The sequence below is a fragment of the Fukomys damarensis genome, unplaced genomic scaffold, assembly GCF_012274545.1.
Source record: "Fukomys damarensis isolate Sample0158 unplaced genomic scaffold, DMR_v1.0_HiC HiC_scaffold_17, whole genome shotgun sequence".
Lineage (NCBI taxonomy): Eukaryota > Metazoa > Chordata > Mammalia > Rodentia > Bathyergidae > Fukomys > Fukomys damarensis.
In genome coordinates this window covers 18,581,921-18,600,602 of record NW_022900929.1, presented here as the reverse complement: position 1 = coordinate 18,600,602, position 18,682 = coordinate 18,581,921, and the positions used below count along the sequence as shown (strand labels likewise).

Genomic DNA, 18,682 nt, shown 5'->3' with positions numbered 1-18,682 from the left:
CGGACCTCGAGACCTCGCCCTTCTCCAGCCCGGGTTGGGGTGGCCGCCTGCTACTTGCCAGCCCCCTCGGGCCGTGGCCCCCAAGCCCGCGGTGGCCAGGGACCGCAGCCTTGAAAAGGTTCATTTCTTATTTAGCAATAAAAGCCTTTTGTTTTTGTTTTTGTTTTTGCAATCAGCGGGTTCCTCTACCTCCTGGCAGAACAGCGCCCTCGGGGGTCGCCCTGGGCTGGATACTTCTCTGGCGGCTACTAGGCTGCACGGAGTTTCGAACCAGACCTTGGCTCAGTAAGGAGAGGGGCCCAAACCGAGGCTGGGTGGTCCCTTGCAGTCGCACGCGGGTGGGGCGCCTGTGGGGCCGCGCCAGGCAGGAGCACCTGGCAGGCTGGCTGGGGGGGTGCGTGGATCCTCGGCATTCCGAGTCTCGTACACCCTGTGAAAGAAGCACATTCGATACTGTGATTTCATATTTGGAGGAGAACAAAAAGATCTATTGTTCAGACGGTCACACGGCCAAAGGAGAGCTAGCCGCCTCCTGCTCACCTGGAGGAGAGACGCGAGGGCCCCACTGTCCCTGGGACTCTCCGAGAGGGTTGAGGAGGACTCGGAATGAGCGTGGAAGGGAGTAAACGCTGTTGAGAAGCTTTGTTCTCGGAGAGGGGAAAGAGGGTCTTGTCCAGCTCAAAAAACCCTACTAAGAGGTTCTCCATCCCTCCCCATGAGGTGGCAGCGAGACGGGAGACTAAGAAAGCAAAATTCAGCCAGGTGTGGTGGTGCAATTCTGTGGTCTCGCTACCAAGGGGGCTGAGGTAGGAAGATTGCAAAGGGCCAGCCTGGGCAATTTATTTAGTTAGATCCTGTCTCAAAATTAAAAATTGTAAAAAAAGGGCTGAGGCTCAGTGTGAAATCCTGGGTTCAGTCCCCGGTACGGTACCGAAAAAGGAGGGCACGGTGATTGAGTCAGGTGTGGTGGTATAGGCTTCTAATCTGTTACTGAAGAGGCTGAGGTAGGAGGATCCCAAATTGGAGGCCCGCCTGGGTAATTTATCCAGATGGTATCTCAAAATTTGAAAACTACAGGGCTGTAGTGAGGCTTGTCATTTGCTAGGTTCAATCTCCAGTACCAGAAAAAAAAAAAAAAATCAGTATTCAGAGGATTTGCTTGAGAGCTTTCTGATGTGTGAGGTGAGAAGGGAGACTGTACCATGATGGTAAACCTTTTAGAGCTGTTGAGTTTTTTGTTTTTTGGGTTTGGGGTTTTTTTGAGACAGAGTCTCACTCAGCAATTCAGCCTGGCCTTGAACTAAGGGAGCCTCCTGCCTCAGCCTCCCAAGTGCTGGGATTATAGGCATGTGCCACTACACCTGGCACCTTTTTGAGCTTTCAATGAAACAAGCAGCTGTGTACTGCAGTTTCGCCACCAGTGAGGGGACCCTATTTTTTCAGCTTTGGCCGTTGATTGAATGGTGCTGCCATTTACCAAAATCGGTTCTCGGGGAGCTGATGGCTTCCCTTTGGAGCAGGCTGACTCTCGCAAACCTTGGGACATTCCGGTAGGGACACCCTGGAAGTCAGAGGGCAGAGGCAGAGACCTGGCAAACTTGAGTGGTTGGCATCCAGACCGCAATCGAAACCAAGGGAATGATGAGGTCAGAGTAGAACCCTAAAAGCAAAGTGTATCAAGGAGGTGGGCGTTGGCCACAGTGTCCAAGGCTATAGATGGTCAGGCAGCTGGGCGTAGTGACCCACACCTGTGATCCCAGTACTTGGCAGGCTGAGGCAGGAAGGTTGAGAGAGATTGAGTCCAGCCTGAATTACATAGGGAGACCCTGTCTCTAAAAAACAGAAAAAGTCTCACAAGCACAAGGACCCAAGTTTGATCCCTGGTACCAAAAGAAAAAGAAAAGAGAAAAAAAAGGTCCCATGGTAGCTAAACTAGATTTTTTTTTTTTTTTTTTTTTTTTTGAGGCAGGGTCTTCCTATGTAGTGCAGGCTGGCCTTGGAACTCTCATCGATCCTCCTGCCTCAGCTTCCCAAGTGCTGGGATTATGGGCATGCACCACCACACCCAGTTTAAATGTTTTAGGAAGACACTTAACTCCAGAAAAATTCTCCTGGTTAAGGAATGCCAGCGTGTTATCACCCTGATAACCCAAGGGAGAGGAAGTGGATTGCTATTAATAGTAAGTGTGCCCGCAACCTGAGTCACTCCTGTTTAAAACCCAGGAAAGCCGGGTGAGCAGCTCACCCTCAGGGAACCACTGATCCAGTTGTCTGCATGGTGAGGACTGGCGGGTTAGCCGGCTCTTTGTGTGTGCAGGGCTTCTGCAGGTCCTGTGTGTCCCTGCCCGGATGTCCTGACCCTCGCCAAATGCAACATGGTACAACAAAACAAATAGGGAGACTCTAAAAATGTATGACACCAAAGATCCATTGTCACCCCCATTGTCAGCCCATTGTGCTTGCCACTTTCTGAAGCAGCTCTGCAAGTCCTCTTTCATGAGTGTCATTAATTGCATTGTCATGGTTGCCTTGATGTCCTGAATAGGTTCATTTCCCTTTCATTGTCATTTTGACTTTGGGGAAGAGCCAGAAGTCCTCTGGTGCCAGATCTGGTGAATAAGGTGGAGGAGGACACAGGGTCATATTTTTTAAAGTCTGCCTTTCCATTGGGTGGCGCTCAGCAACAGCATTCACTGTATTTTTGATCACACCTCGTAAAGACACTCAGGAATGCTGGGTGTGGTGGGACATGGCTGTGATCCTAGCCCTTGGGAGACTGAGGCATGAGGATGGCTGTGAGCTGCAGGCCAGCCTGGTCTACATAATGAGACCCCATCTAAAGAAACTGAAAGAGGAAGAGAGGGGAGAGAAAGAGAGAGAAGACAGGCAGACAGACACACGAGAGGGATCTTCCAGAAGTGCTTCAGAAAGTGGCAAAAAAACGATAGGATCAGTGTGTCTGAAGTGAGGTAAATTTTTTTTTTTTTGGTACTGGGGATCGAGCTCGGGTCCTTGCGCTTGTGAGGCAGGCAGTGGAACCACTGAGCTAAATCCCTGGCCCAAGGAGAAGCATTTTGAGGGATCCATGGCAATGTTTCTTTTACTGTAATAATTTTTGTTTTGTTTTGAGACAGGCTGTCACTGTGTAGCCCAGGCTGGCCTTGAACTCATGACAATCCTCCTGTCTCAGCCTCCCAAGTGCTGGGATTACAAGCATGAGCCACCAGCCCAGCTAATTTTTTATTTTTATTTAAACATTCATTTTTTTTTTTTAAATCACATCTCATATACTCCAAATAGAAGCTATCAGCTTCCCCCAGAAGCCTGGGCTTCTAGCTTGGTAAAGGGGCCACCATACATTCAGAGGCCCAGCCCTCTTCTAGCCAGGGGAAGGAGACAGGAGGACAGAAAATAAATAAGCAGGCATGGTGAGCTCAGGGATAGGTCCTAACAAGGGGGGTGGCGCAGGGTACTGGCTGAGCCCCTGAAGAGGGGAGAGGGGAGGCTCCTGCTCTCTACACACCTCCTCCTGGCCTCAGAGTCCACCCTAAACCGGCTTCCCAATTCTCACAGGTCTCGGTAGGAGCAGGGTGCATGCAGACCATAAGCTGGACAGGGTCCTGGGCGAGGAAGTCCTTAAATAGAGTAAGGCGTTTGTTGTCCAAAAAGTGTGCCCCAAACGAGGCTTGATGGTGCACACCTATCATCCCAGCACTCCGGGGGGCTGAAGCAGAAGGATAGAAAATTTGAGCCCAGGGCCAGGGATTTGGCTCAGTGCTTCTGGCACCTGCCTTGCAAGTGCAAGGGCCTGAGTTCCATCCCTGGTACCAAAAAAAAAGAAAGAAAGAAAGAAAGAAAAAGAAAATTTAGGATTTCGGTGCTCACCCCAGGGCTGCACGCTGCCATCTGCAGTGGCTTTGCTCCTTGTCACCCTTCCCCACCCGCACACCTCCCCAGGCCAGGCTCGGGAAGCCCATCCTGAGGTCTCTGTGTCTTCGGCTCCCAGCACAGGCTGCAGGGGACACTGGTCAGGATGTCTGTGGAATGGGGCGGCACGACGGAGACCCGATCCGAGCTAGGCACATGTTGAGGGCCCCGTCCTTCAGCCTATATTCTGCCTGGGGACATGGCTTGATGGTGAGAAAGTCCCTGGGTTTCTGCAAAATTCACTGCCCTGGACCTGCACCTGCCAAGCTGGGGCCCTGTCCCACCCCACCCGCTGTGCCACAGGCCGCCCAGGTCTGGCCATTCCTGTTTGAGCTCTTCCTCCTCCTTCCTCCTCCTCAGACTGAAGCCAAATGCTTTCTCAAACAAACAGCACTCACTGTGAGTGCCTCAAGGTATGCGGCAGGCCCGGAAGGACAGACAGTACCTTTCTCTCTCCTTCTCCTCCCACCAGGGCTCCAGGAAAGGTCACCATGCCAAGACAGGGCCACGCCACAGAGCTGTAAGAAACCAGCAAGAGGCAGGCATGGTGGTGCACGCCATATTCCCAACACTCAGGAGGCTGAGGCAGGAAGATCGCCGCAAATTTGAGGCCTGCCTGGGCTATACAGTGAGTTCAGGGCCAGCCCGAACTATATAGCGAGTCTCAAAAAGCAATAACAAAACCCCTCAGGCTCCTGGCTGCTAAGTGCAGATTTTAGGTCCCACTAGGTCTCTCCTAACCCATAGACTCCTACAGATGCAGGGCCACCAGTGCCTCTCCTTGAAGGGCCACCTCCTTCTGCACACACTTCCTGTCCCCAGAGCGCTGAATGCTGGGCCCCTGGGTCTGCACCTCCCCTTCTGGGCACATTCCAAGGCCACTTCGGGGCTCAGCTGACATCCACTCATCTACACCATGCCACAGCCCTTGTCCTGCTGGCCCACACTCACCTCCGAGCTTGTTCTTCTCTTCAGCTGGGTCTGGGAGGGGCCCAAGCCCGCTGTTAACCTCCACATGCCCCAAGTCCAGCCCCAAACTGGTGCTTAGCAAGTGAGAAACAAGGCTCTCAGCTCTAGTGAGGTTTGGAGCAGTTCAGTGTCATTAAGAAGCAGTAGAAGGGTCTGCAGATTTGGCTCAGTGGTGCTGCCGCCTGCCTCACACGGAGTCCTGAGTTCGATCTCCTGTAACAAAAATAAAAATAAAACAATAACAACGACAACAAAAAAGCAGTAGAGCAGGGCATGGTGGGTTACGCCTGTAATTCCAGCACTCAGTAGGCTGAGACAGGAGGATCCCTGTGAGTTTGAGGCCAGTCTGAGCTACATATTGAAACCACGTTTCAAGCAAAACAAAACAAAACACTCAGAAGCAGTAGATTGGGCCAGGCTTGTTTGGTGAAAGCCTACAATCCCAGCACTCAAGAGCCCGAGGCAGGAGACTCATGACAAGTTTGAGGCCAGCCTGGGCTACACAGTGAATCTAAGGCCAGTCTAAGACCCTGTCTCAAAAACAAAATAAAACAAAACCAACAAACAAAAAATAAGAAACGAGAGAAAGAAAACGAAACTAGACCCTGGACCCTCGCCTAACGTCACATACCAAATTTACTCAAAATGAATGATAAAAGTAGTCAACCTGAGCACTTAGAATACGTAGGCAGAAGCTACATTGGATTTGACAATAATTTCTTTTCTTTTTGGTTCTGGGGATCAAACAGGCAGCAAAACCACTGAGCTAAATCCCTGGCCCTCGGATTTGACAATAATTTCTTGATATGACATCAACAGCATAACTGACAAAAGAAAAACTAAAGCAAGTTGGACTGGGTAACAACAAACATCTGTGCATCAAAGAACAACCTGGTCATAGTTCAAAGGGCACCGTGGAATAGGAGGGTTCGCCACAAGTCATATCTGATCAGGAATTCATATCTAGAACACACAGAGATCTTTCAAAGCTAACAGGCATGGTGGTGCATGCCTACAAGCACTCAAGAGGCTGAGGCAGGAGGATTGCTGCAAGTTTGTGGCCAGCCTGAGCTACACAGTGAGTTCAGAACCAGCCTGGGCTACATAGTGAGACCCTGTCTCAACAAAACAAAACAAAATGGTCCTATTAAGAATAGGCAAGTGGTCTGGGGACTTAGCTCAGTGGTGCCACCACCTGCCTTGCAAGCACAAGGTAGGTCCGGAGTTCAAACCCCGTAAAAAAAAAAAAAAAAAAAAAATAGGCAAAAGCCTTCTACCACTGAACTCCAGCCCCTGGGCAAAGGACTCAAAGAAAATGTACAAGTGGCCAACAGGCATATGAGAAGATACTGGACATCACAGGTAATTGGAAACCAAGAAAGCACGATGATAGTGTGGATGGGATATGGTGGCACAAGTTTGCAAATGCAGCACTTGGGAGGCTGAGGCAGGAGGATCATGAATTCAAGGTCACTCTGGACAATTTTTTTTGTTTGTTTTTTTGGTACCGGGGATTGAACTCAGGTCCTTGCACTTGCAAGGCAGGCAGCAGAACCACTGAGCTAAATCCCTGGCCCTGACGCTAGACAATTTAATGAGACCATAGCAAAGAAAGACAGAAAGAAGGAAAGAGAGAGAGAGAGAGAGAGAGGGAGGGAGGAAGGAAGAAAAGAAAGAGAAAAGGATTGAAAGGAAGGGAGGGAGGGAGGGAGGGGGGCCAGGGATTTAGCTCAGTGGTGCCATGCCTGCCTGGCAAGAGCAACACCCTGAGTTCGATTCTTGGTACCAAAAAACTAAAAACCAAATTAAAGATTTTACAAAATGGAAGAGAGAAGAGGGAGGGAGGGGGAGAGGGGAGAAGAGGCAAAAAGAAAAGAAACCACAATTAAGACTGGAAATACAGCTCAATGAGCTGCCACGTCATATCCAATGCAATCGTTACTTTTTTTTTTTTTCCTGAGACAGAGTCTATGTAGCCCAGGCTGGCCTTGTAGTCCTGCCTCAGCCTCCCAAGTGCTGAGATTACAGATGTGTGCAACCATGTCTGATTCGTTTCCTTTTTTTTTTTTTTGGTTTTTTGAGACAGGGTCTCACTATGTAGTTGAGACTGACCTGGAACTCACTATGTAGCCCAGGCTGGTCTCAAACTCACAGCGATCCTCCTGCCTCAGCCTCCCAAGTGCTGGGATTACAGGCATGCGCCACCATGCCCGGCTTCGTTACTATTTTTTAAGTACACAAAGAAATAAGTGGGAATGGGAATGTGGAAACGTTAGAACACCATGCCCTGCCAGGATTAAAAAAGTTGTGCAACCGTTATAGAAAACACACAGTAATCCCAATTTAAAAATAGAATGATCGATGATCCAGCAACCCCTCTTCAGGAAAGAGACCAAAACTCCAGAGTGAAGTCCGGAAAGATACTTGCACCACACACCTGCTAGCCCTTGCTGGGTTCTCTCAACCCAGAAAGAGTCACAAGGCAGAGTCAGAAGAGAACTGAGCAAAAGCCTGGGAGGGGGCACCGAAAAGGGTTGCCAAAGGGGCTCTTGTGACCCTAAGTCACTACATCTCAGGCAAGTAGAGATCAACCCATGGTCTTGCAATCAGGAAAGTCTGACATAGGAGTTCAGGGTGGGTAGGAGGCGTTTTCTGTTTCTGTTGTTTTGGTTTGAGGTCTCGTTTTGTTTTGTTTTGTTTTGTTTTTCCTTTGAGACAGGGTCTCACTAGGTAGCCCAGGCTGGCCTTAAACTCACAGTGATCCTCCTGCCTCGGCCTACTGAATGCTGGGATTACAGGCATAGGAGGCATTTTCTTGCAAGCACCATTAACTATAACTTTGAACAGAACAAAGACATTCTTTAGAGAGGTATGAATATCTGATTTCTGGGGAAGACAACTTCGCCATCTAAGCAGCCTTTTGTACAGAGCCTCCTGGAGTCCCAGCCTTGGTCATCCTCGTGTTCTTCCCCCAGCCTGAACCCCACCTCAGCTGTCCATGTTTGGTGGTCCACATTCCTCTTTCTTGCCAACCAGGTCACGCCGAGGGATCCTCCCCTCCGGCAGGGCCCCGCTTGTCCTGGGGTTACTACTGGGAGACTCTTGTGGGTTGGGAAAACGACACCCAAAGCTTAGAAAATAGGGCCAATGCCCAACCATGCCAGTGGCTCCTGCTCTCTGGGTCTCTCCTTACCTCTTTGCCTCACGACCATTACTGCACTGTCAGCGTGGGGTGAAGGCAGGGACCTGTCATCCCAGCACTCTGGGAGGCTGAGTCAGGATGATCATAACTTTGAGCCCCATCGGAGCAACTTTGTGACTTAATGAGAACCTGTATCAGAATGGTAATAGCCATAAAAAGGGTTGTGGATGTCACTCAGTGAGAAAGCCCTGGGTTAATTCACAAGTACAAAAAAAATAATGCATTAATTAATATTTTTAAATTCTAATTTAAGGGCCAGGGATTTAGCTCAGTGGCGCTGTGCTTGCCTCACAAGCATAAGGTCCTGACTTTAATCCCTGGTACCAGAAAAAATAAAAATAAATTAAATTATAAATTAAAATTTAAAAAACAAATGAAATTCTGTCACATGCTGAAACAAATACTGCATGACTCCACTTACACGAGCTATCTATTCATTTATTTATTTTTTCACGGTACCGGGGATCGAACTCTGGCGCTTGCGCGACAGGTGGCAGAACCACTGAGCCAAATCCCTGGCCCCTTACATTAGCTATCTAAAGTAATCAAATTTAGCCAGGCATAGTGGCACTGGCCTACATCAGAAGACTGAGGCAGGAGGATCTCTGTGAATTCAAGGCCAGCCTGGGCTACATAGCAAAACCCTGTCTCAGAAACAAAACAAAAACAACAATAATAAAAAGCCACACAGAGAGAAAGTAGCACTCCAGGAGGCTGAAGCAGGAGGATCTTGCGTTCCAGTCCAACATGGGCAATTTAACACCTAATCCAAGACCCTGTCTCAAAAGAAAAAAATAAAAAGGGCTGGGGATATAGTTTAGTGCCAAGGACCTGGGTTCAATCCCCAGTACCAGAAAAGCAAAACCAAACCAAAACACAGACAGTAGAATAATGGTCATCGGGGCCTGGGAGAAGGAAGCAAAGGAAATTCTTGTTTAGTGAGTGTAGCGTTTCTGACGGGAGATGAAGTCCTGGAGATCTCTTTCACAATCATGCAGATACATTTACCACACTGAATTGTGTCTGACAATCGTTGCAAGTTAGGGCCAGGGATTTAGCTCAGTGGTTCTGCCGGCTGCCTTACAAGCACAAGGTCCTGAGTTTGATCCCCAGAACAAAAAAAAAAAAAAGAAAAGAAAATAGTTGCAAGTTCTCCCTTCAGCACATCCACTAAAACTGGAACCACATGGAGATGAGCGCGGCCCCTGGAGGGGTGACGTGAAAATTCACTACGCAGTCCATATTTTTACGTGTTTACAGTAGGATGTGACTCAGTAAAATGGATTTTTAAAAATTAAATAAATTTTAATTTAAGGAATTTCACATATAATTTCCTCAGTGCTCATCAAGGTCATTTTAATGAAGATCTCTGTCTCCAAGACAGCCCTTTTTAAAGGAGTTGGTAAAGTCAGGCATTTAGCTCAGTGATGCTGTCCTGAGTTCCATCCCCAGTATCAGAAAACATCAAATAAAAGAACTGCTGCTTAATCCAGCCATCCTGTCTGCCCAAGGTTCTTTTCTCTGCACTTGAATTATGGAAAACAATGACAACTTCAAATTGCCTGGGATCTTTTGTGGGGGGGGGCTGGGAATCGAACTCAGGACCTTGCACTCGTGAGGCAGGTGGTGCACCGCTGAGCTACATCCCCAGCCTTCCTGGGAGCTCATATCCAAATTTCTTCCAGCGATTTATACTTTAGGAGACTAGAATTTGAACTGTACACAGTATTTGTATTGTCACACATGATCTAGGTTCTGTATTGTTCCTTCATCCTTCATTTCTAGTATCAAAAGTCAACATTTTTCATTATTCTTGAGCAAAATGTTACAGGCCTCACTGTCACCACTGTAGTATGCTTACTGCGATGGAAGTGTGACCTGTGGCGCAATTTCAGCCACACTGACCAATTTTGGACCCCAACAACAGTGCCTGTTCTCATCTAGAATGAGGCTTTGTTCTTTTTTTAAAGAAAAGAAAAGAAACTTAGTTAGAATAACATGTGTAGCGGCCCAGGCCTGTGATCCCAGCATACTGAGAGGCTAAGACAGGAAGAATCCAAGTTCAAGCTCTGCCGGGGCAACTTGACAACTTAGCTAGACTCTAGCTAATTCTGGGATACTGCTCGGCCAGTATCTTTTTTCTTTTTTTCAGACAGAATCTTGCTAAATTGTCCAGGCTGTGCTCAAACTTGGGATCCCCCTGCTTCAGCTTCCTGGGTGTTGGGAATGAAGCTGCGGGCCGATTGGTGCTCCATCTGCTGCGATGGGAAAGTCTGGGGTCATTCTTCTGTTATCGCTAGGGCATCAACTGTGGAGAAAACCTAGAGTCCCACTTGGGCACGATAAGTCTGGGATGCCCCCGAGCTATCCTGACAGTGAGCATTTGACTCTGTGCCAGCCATCTTTCTCCGCCTGTGTACCTGGTGAACAGCTTCATTCCCGGGGACAGAGGAACGCACGCTACCCTGTAGGGCCGCCCTGTACAGGTGGGCGCAGCGAATTAACCGCCCAGGAGCACCCCCAGGAGGGCCCCCTGCGATCACGGAGTCACACCTGGGGGAAGAGCAGCTGCAAAACCCAGGACTCCGGAGTCAGAGGAGGAGGAGGGGACACCAGGGCCGGCAGCTTGCGTGGGGAGGAACAAGGAGCCCTGGAGAACTTGGAGGCATCCCTGGGGCTAAGCCGGTGTGGGAGGAAAGGTCGGAGTGGAGCAGGAGCGCGCGGAGAAGGTGGACAAAGAAACTGGACAGCTCCGCAGGCCAGGCTCCTGAGGCCAGGGACACAGCTCTTAAAAGATGGGAGCCGCAGCGGGCAGGGTGCACATCCCTGATCCCAGCGCTCTGGGAGGCTGAGGTAGGAAGACTACAAGTATGAGCCCAGCCTGGACAATTTAGTGACTTGGTGAGGCCCCATCTCAAGATAAAAACGTACAAAGGGCTGCGGATGTAGCTCAGGGAGGAGGAGGCCCGAGGTCTACAGTGCAAACACACAAAGGTAAATCACAGCGCGGTGTACTCAGGGCAGTGTGTGCTGGGACCCTGAGCTCAATCCCTCACCCAAAAGTAAATAAATCAGCAACCCAGTCCCTCCCAGTTTAAGCCTTCACTGGCTGGCTGTCATCAGTGTTAGGATAAACACGAAGCAGTGCCCCTGCTTAATGTACCCCCGGCTCCTGATCACTCTCTCCCTTTCTCTGCTCCAGGGTCCTCTGCTGCCTTCGTTGTGCAGTCTTGTGCACCCCCGGGCCTTGGTATATTCTCCTGCTGCCAGAGGACCCTCTGACCCATGCTCCTGTGCCTGCCTCCTTCTTATCCCGAAGGCTTTCCCCTTCCTCACACCCTGTCCTGACCACCTTATTTCCTATCGCATCCATAGGACACAGAACCTGTTCACTCAACTCACCAGTTTGTGCTTGTCTATTCATTCGTTTGTATATTTGTTCCTGGTTTGTACCTCCACTGGAAGGAAAAAAAATAGGGTTTTTTTATGGTTTTTGTGTTTTGTTTTGGTATGGTTTGGTTTGCTTTTTTTGAGACAGAGACTCACTATGTAGTTGAGTCTGACCTGGAACTCACTATGTAGCCCAGGCTGGTCTCAAGATCCTCCTGTCTCAGCCTTCTGACTGCTGGGATTACAAGTGTGTGCCCCCACACCTGGCTTTTGTATTCTTCAAGGAACAAGGCGGGGTCGTTTTATCCCCCCCTCTACCTTTCATACTTGGCATCAGCAGGTACTCAGTAAATATTTGTCAAATGGACGAATGACCATCGGTCAGCCTCAGACCTCAGTGTCCAAGCAGTGTGGCGGTGAGGATGTCTCCCCGCAGTCTGGACCTGCAGCGGCACTGTGTTCCAGAATCCACACCAGTCCCACCTCCGGGGAACATGTGTGGCTTCGAGGCTCTCAAGGTGGGCTGCCGCTCGGGGACATTTGGGGGACCAGATCTGGTTAGGAGGGGCCAGGAGGGGATCTGGTGGCGTCTCAGTGGCCCCTGGGGTCTGCACTGGCAGTGCCTGCCTGGGGTCTGGGACTCAGGAACACTGAGCCTGCCGGTGGCCGCCAGACCTCTTCGGACTTGCCAGACACAGGTGGCAGAGCCCGCCTGGCCCCACTGGGGCTCTCACTCTTCCCCGTAGGGCTTCACCTCAGAGACCCAGAAACCAGCCTTTCTGCCCTCAGGGCTGCAATGCGCACCCTGGGGCAATGAGCTGGAACCCAGGGCTCAGGAAGACAGAGAAAGTGGAAGAGGACGGAACGGTGAACCACAGACAGAGCAGGCGGCACAGCACCTGCTCCCAGCAGTCAGGGAAACACTGCAGGGGCAGAGCAGGGGTCCGGGAGCCACACGGGAGACAAAAGTCAAGGGATCTGTGAGGAACAGGACCGAGGAGGCTGAGGGCAGCAAGAGCCGCTCAGACAACAGAGGAGAAGGAATGGGGAGGGCAGGGAAGGGGAAGGGTGGGAATAAGCGAAGTGTGCACGAGCACGCACCGCCACTCCACATAACCAGTACACACGACTGAAACGAACGCACAAACAGGCATGGGGCGCACGTCTGTGATTCCAGCACACGGGGAGACTGAGGCAACAGCAGCAGAAGTTCCAGCCCCCAAGAGCCAGGGCGGAGGGGGGCGCGCACCTGTGATCCCAGCACTCAGGAGGCTGAGGCTAAAGGACTGTCTGTCCTAAGTTCAAGGCCAGCCTGGGCTACATAGTAAATTCAAAAATATTACTTCAAAAATAAAGAAAAAAGAAAGAGATGGTTCCAGTCCAACTCTAGGAACTCTGGGTTCAATCCTCAGTTTCAGAAGGGAGGAAGGAAGGGAGGAAGACAGAGAGACTAGGGATGTAAAGATGTAGTGGGAAGGCCCTGGATTCAATCCCTACTACTGAGCGGATGGGGAGAGGGGAGGAGAGAGGAGAGAGGGAGCAAGGAAAGGTGAGAACCAGGATATTTCAACCTGCAGTGCCAACAGAGACAGCAAAAGGAAAAAAAGATCAGGGGATGGAAGGCCATTCCTGACCTGCAGCTCAAACCCCTACTACTCATGTCACGGGCCCATTATTTTTCTGTTTTTATTTTTTATCTTGTTATAAAAATATTAGTTTTTTGAATACCAAAAAAAAGAAAGAATAGAGTAACTCTGAAGTCGGGTGCTGTCTTGCTTGCCTGTAATCCCAGCTGCTAAAGAGGATGAGGCATGGCCAGGGGTGGTGGCACGCGCCTGTGATCCCAGCATTTGGGAGGTTGAAGCAGGAAGATGGCCAGGAGTTCAAGGCCAGCCTGAGCTATACAATGAGTTCTAGGCCACCATAAACTACATAGCCAGACCTCGTCAAAAAAAAAAAAAAAAAAAAAAATGAGGCTGAGGCAGGAGGATTACAAGTTCAAGGGCAGCCTGGCTAAAACCTTGTTTCAAAATTAAAAAAAAGGGAAGTGTTGCTGTGGGTGTAGCTCAGTGGTAGAGCATGCCTGGGCTCAATCCCTGGAAGGTCAGCTTCCGCCTCCAGGACTCTACTGTCCCCTCCACCTGGCCAGCACCTCTTTAGCCTTCAGCTCTTCATGATGAGCCTCCATAGCCCCAGGGCCAGGGTGGGCTCCTTGGTTCTGCACTTTTATTTGCTTTTGCATATTCACTCAGTATGCAACTGCACATCACTCCAAGTCTGTCAGTCTGAGTGGAGCCGGGCTCACGTGCACCCCCAAGCCCCAGCACATAGTAGATACTCAATAAACGAAGAGTCCACAGATGCAGGTGGAGAACTGAATGGATCCTGCAGGCCTGCCTTTCTCACAGATTGCTGGGTTTCGATGCATGAAGACTGCCTGGGTGGTGGTGCCCTCCTGTAATCCCAGCGCTGTGGGAGGCTGGGGCAGGAGGATAGCAAGTCCAAACCCAGCCTGGGCAGTTTAGCAAAACCTTGCCTCAAAATAAAAAATAAAATGGCTGGGCTGAGGATTTAGCTCAGTGGTGCCACTGCCTGCCTTGCAGGCAAGATTGTGAGTTCGATCCCCAGTACCAATAAATAAACAAAGAAAAAGGACTAGGAGGCCAGAGATTTAGCTCAGTGGTTCCACCTGCCTGCCTCAAAAGCCCAAGGTCCTGAGTTCAATCCCCGGTAACCAAAAAAACAAAACAAAACAAAAAGGGCTTGGGGCTGAGGATGTAGCTCAGTGGCACCATGCCTACCCGGCAAATGCAAGGTCCTGAGTTCGATCCCCCGTACAAAAAAAAAAAAAAAAAAAAGAGCAAAAAACAATCAATGGTAAAAAGGGCTAAAAGGACACAGACTCCTACTGCAGAGCCATTCATTCCAAAAGAGGAAGTGTCCCCACCCTGCCCACCATAAAACTGCATGTGTGATGAGTATGTTTCCGGAGAACAAGAACTTGCACCCAAGTCTGGGGGCAGAACATAAAGTTGACAAGCATTGCTGTCAGCGGGGGCCATTGCAGGTTCTGAACATCGGTACCAGGGAGGAACCTGCAGACCCTTGCTGGAGGTGGCAGAGAGGGCCTGAGAGGTCCTGCCACCTGCACTCAGCTGTGTACCTGTGGTGGTCCCCAGGGGCCTCCCTAACCTGTTCTGAGTGAAACATACACTCAGCTAGGCAAGGGGAGCACACCTGTGAGCCCAGCACTCTGGAAGGCTGAGGCAGGAGGATCAAAAGTTTGAGGCCAGCCTGGGCAACTTAGTGAGAACTGGTCTCAAAAAAAAAAAGTAGGGTGCTGGGGATGTGGGTCCGTGGGAAGGAGCCAGGTTCAAGCCCTAGTACCACCAAAAGAGAGAGGAGAGAGAGGAAGAGGGGAGAGGGGGGAGGGGAGGGAGGGAAGAAGGGAGAAAAGAAAGAAAAACGGAGAAAGACAGGCTCAGCACAATCCATTGTTGTGTGGCTCATCTGTTTTGGTCAAGGCTGTGTCTAGGAAATGCCTGGCTTTCGGAGGAGGCTCCAGTCTCTGGCGACTGTTGTCACCGTGCAAGGTTCACTAGGTAACTGGTCCACGGGGATTACCACTCCTGCTGTGGAGCGGATTAAACCAGACAATGTACACGGAAATTCCTGGCCGTTAAATCATCTTAAGGTCCAAACTCTGGGCAGATGAGGAACCAGAACAGGAGGAGGCTGGGTGGGGAGTCACATGCGGGTCCCTGAAGACTGCCCCAGGCAGCCTCCCGGGTCTGCAGGGAACCCCCAAGGGCTGCTGCACAGCTGGCACCCCTGCCCCACCCGCCAGCTGCCAGGAATTTGCCCTGGTGACCTCCCAAGGCACACTCCTGTCGCCATGGCGACCGGCCTTGGAACAAGCAGCCTGATTGTCCCTGCTCAGCGGGGCAGGTGAAACCCCGGCCACGTGACCGATACTGGGCCAGGTGCAGTTATGGGACACCCACCGCCTCCCTCCCGCGTTAACCCATTCGACAGCGACACCTCGGGCTGCAGTGTCCCTGCCGCCGCAGGCCACACCCTTTGTGCCCTCCGTCCCCAACCAGCAGGGCGGGGATGAAGGTGGGGAGAGCACTGCACTGGGAGTTGATAGACCCAGGCCGGAGTGAGGAACGCGGGAGCCACAGTGCACTCTGCACCCCACACCCTGCTCAGCAGACCAGGGGCTCCACAGCCTCACCCCTTCCTTCCGCAGATGGAAACCATCCCCACCCGTCCAACAAGCCGGGGAGACCCTTCCCCAGAGCCTCAGCAGCGGCGACCCTCCCCTGCCCCGCCCACCCTGTCTCCAGAAGGTTCACACGCAAACTGCAACCAACCGGTTTTTCTGCTTGAGAGGCCAGCCTGCACCGCCAGGACGCAGCTCTGGGCCCAGGACCCTGAGTTTGTATCCTAACTGCTTTTGCCCTAGACCAGGGCCCTTAGGCTCCTGGGCAGAGGGTCAAAGATCACAGACCAGGCTCCGGAGGGCAGGAGCTGTTGGAAAGCACCTTTGATCTACTTGGACGTCAGCCCCCATCTCTTACTTGGCCCTCCCTCAGATCTAGAAAAAGGTCCTTGGAGGAAGGGTCCCTTCTGGGCTTCAGGCCAGCCTCACAGAGGGCTCAGGTGTCCCCTTCACTGCCTCATAACTGCTATCAACCGATAATCATACCCCCTGGCGGGCTTATCATCCCCAGGGACCTGAGATTACAACAAAGCACCTGCAGAGTCCCCACAGGCAAGCAGCTGGGAGTGGAACACTTCGGGCCTGCCCTAAAGGGGTGGTGAGCCGCCCAGCCTCCCCTGGGCTTCGCTGTGCATTCCTAACATCCCTAGTCCCGTCCTTGGGAGCCCCCAGCCTCAGGTGGGCACAGGGAAGGCTCCTGTCGGACCGCACAGCATGCTGACCCATGCTTTAACTGGGGTGGTTTCAAGGCAAGAAATCCAGAGGCCCCTCACACCCACCCTACCAATAGAATTAAGTTGCAAATTCGCTGATTCCCACACATCGTAGAGGCATAAAGAGATTTATTAGAAAATTTTACAGTAAGCACTCAAAGAAATAGAGCATGGGCCTTCAAGAAAGGCAGCTTGTGATCTGCAGCTGGGTATATTTATGGGGTCTGGTGGTGTCTTTAAAATGGGCTATCTGCATCAACCAACAAATGGATAAGAAGATGTGGGGGTTTTATACAATGGAGTACTACTCTGTCATAAAGAATGGTAAGCTTGGGCCAGGGATCTAGATCAGTGGTGCTGCCATCTGCCTGCATTGTTTCTCTGGTGAGAGAAACCAAAAGTGGAAATAAGGACCAAAATGTACAACAGACACTGGGAAATGGAAAGAAAATGATCAAATGAGAAGGGTAACAAGGGAGAGAGACGGAGAGGAAAGAAGGGACGAGAAGGTCAAAGGAAAAATGGGTCTCACTATGTAGTTGAGACAGACCTGGAACTCACTGTGTAGCCCAGGCTGGTCTTGAACTCACAGGGATCTTCCTGCCTCAGCCTCCCCAGTGCTGGGATTACAGGCACCACCACGCCTGTCGAAACAAATCTTTTGTATATAAGGAGGGGAAGAGGGGTCAAAGGGAGGGATCAAATGGGGAAAAAAAGCAGCAAGATATATCATGTACTGGTACAGATTCCCTATGATGAATGTTATTATGTATATCTAAAATGTACCAATAAATGTGGTAATAAAATAAAATTTGAATTTACATACAAAAAAAGGGGGCGCTATCTAGGACCTGGGCTTGGTGGTGCCTTCCTGTAATCCCAGCACTCAGGAGGCTGAGGCAGGAGGACTGCCTTAGTCAATTTCAGGCCAGCCTGAGCTACATATTGAGACCTTGTCTCAACCCCCCACAAAAAAAGATGGGTGATCTGGGATGTGTATTCCTACTGTCCGTCACATAACTAACCCATCTGGAGAGCTATGTCAATGCCAACCACTGACATGTGTTTGAAATGATTTGCTGCCCACTAAAGTTACCACTTCCTTGATGGTTTGAGACCTTGTCTCAACCCCCCACAAAAAAAGATGGGTGATCTGGGATGTGTATTCCTACTGTCCATCACATAACTAACCCATCTGGAGAGCTATGTCAATGCCAACCACTGACGTGTTTGAAATGATTTGCTGCCCACTAAAGTTACCACTTCCTTGATGGTCGAGGTACTGTATGCATATGGGAAGAAGTGCAATTTACAGGCCAACAGCACAGCCCAGAGCCCAAATTACACTCTTTAAGCATCTTAGGAATTTTTAAGTTTCCTGGAAAGGAAAAATGCTTAAGTAACTTTGTGTCCTGAGGCTGCAGCTTTTCTTAAAAGTACAATCTTAGAATTCCCATCTTGTCTCCTTTCTACCTATCTTTATTTCTTCTATTCTACCTTAGAAGGAACGCACAGCAAGGGAAGAATCACAGCCAGGCTTGGCAGCACATGCGTTCCCAGCATTCTGGGAAGAGGCAGGAGGATGCCAAGTCTGAGCCAAACCTAGACAATTTAGTGACGTGGTGAGACTCTGTAACAAAATAAACTTTACAATGGCTGGGGACATAACTCGGTCGGAAGTTTCTGGGTTCAGTCCTCAGCACTGCAAAAATAAAAGCTTTAAAGAGGCTTTAGAAGAGGGAAATGCCCCATTGACTGATGGCTGAAGAAAGAGCAGCTCTTGGGCTGGGATTTAGCTCAGTGGAGCCTCGCCTGTCTGGCAAGTGCACGGTCCTGAGTTCGATCCCCGGTACGGGGGAGTGGGGGCGCTGATCGGGGCCATGGGTTCAGTCCAGCAAATGAACTGAACAGTACAAACACCTGGCCTGCGGTGACTCCCCTCCGCAAGGGGACACCGACCCAGATTCCGACTGTCCACTCATCTGCGGTCTCTGCGCTTTGCCCCACCTGGGAAGGGTGGAGGTGGCCTCTGGAGCCGGTCCTCGGTCTCTCTAGAGGGGACCTCGGGGTGGGCCAGGCGCTGTGCTCCGTCGAGCCTAGCGGGCCTCCAGCTATGGAACATGGCACCACCACCAAGCTGGCGCCCCGACGGGAACAGCTCCTGGCGCCCGTCGTCCAGGCCGGCGGCACAGAAAAATGGCACCGGCCCAGGGCAGTGAACTAGGACTAAGAGCACGAAGTCCAGCCTCGCAACCA

General features: G+C 50.7%; 1 protein-coding gene and 1 non-coding gene across 4 annotated transcripts; both read right to left on the bottom strand.

Moving 5' to 3' along the window:
• Positions 1 to 49: 49 nt before the first annotated feature.
• LOC104858701 lies at positions 50 to 16,734 on the bottom strand. Of its 3 annotated transcripts, none has more exons than XR_004517688.1 (6): positions 15,865 to 16,734; positions 4,879 to 5,109; positions 4,373 to 4,445; positions 3,524 to 3,635; positions 541 to 647; positions 50 to 430 (listed from the first exon to the last, which is right to left on the bottom strand). XR_004517688.1 is itself a non-coding variant. In XM_010619017.3 (6 exons), the coding sequence occupies exons 2-6, from the start codon at positions 4,942 to 4,944 to the stop codon at positions 173 to 175; spliced, it is 705 nt and encodes a 234-aa protein (XP_010617319.1). In that variant the 5' UTR covers positions 4,945 to 5,109; positions 15,865 to 16,734; the 3' UTR covers positions 50 to 172. The 3 variants fall into 3 exon arrangements, 2 of the variants coding, with proteins under 2 accessions (XP_010617319.1, XP_010617320.1); XM_010619017.3 differs by having other exon boundaries at positions 3,524 to 3,724; XM_010619018.3 differs by lacking the exon at positions 3,524 to 3,635.
• LOC117286629 lies at positions 9,919 to 10,051 on the bottom strand. Its single transcript, XR_004517790.1, has one exon. It is a non-coding gene; the product is annotated as a small nucleolar RNA SNORA1 (small nucleolar RNA).
• Positions 16,735 to 18,682: the final 1,948 nt, after the last annotated feature.

Coding starts and splice junctions, on each gene's coding strand:
- LOC104858701 (XM_010619017.3), bottom strand. CDS start 4,944: ATGTGGAGGTTAACAGCGGGCTTGGGCCCCTCCCAGACCCAGCTGAAG. Junction 3,725..4,372: donor GAGGAGAAGGAGAGAGAAAG/GTACTGTCTGTC, acceptor CTTCTGCTTCAG/CCCCCCGGAGTGCTGGGATG. Junction 431..540: donor CCCTCGCGTCTCTCCTCCAG/GTGAGCAGGAGG, acceptor CTTCTTTCACAG/GGTGTACGAGACTCGGAATG.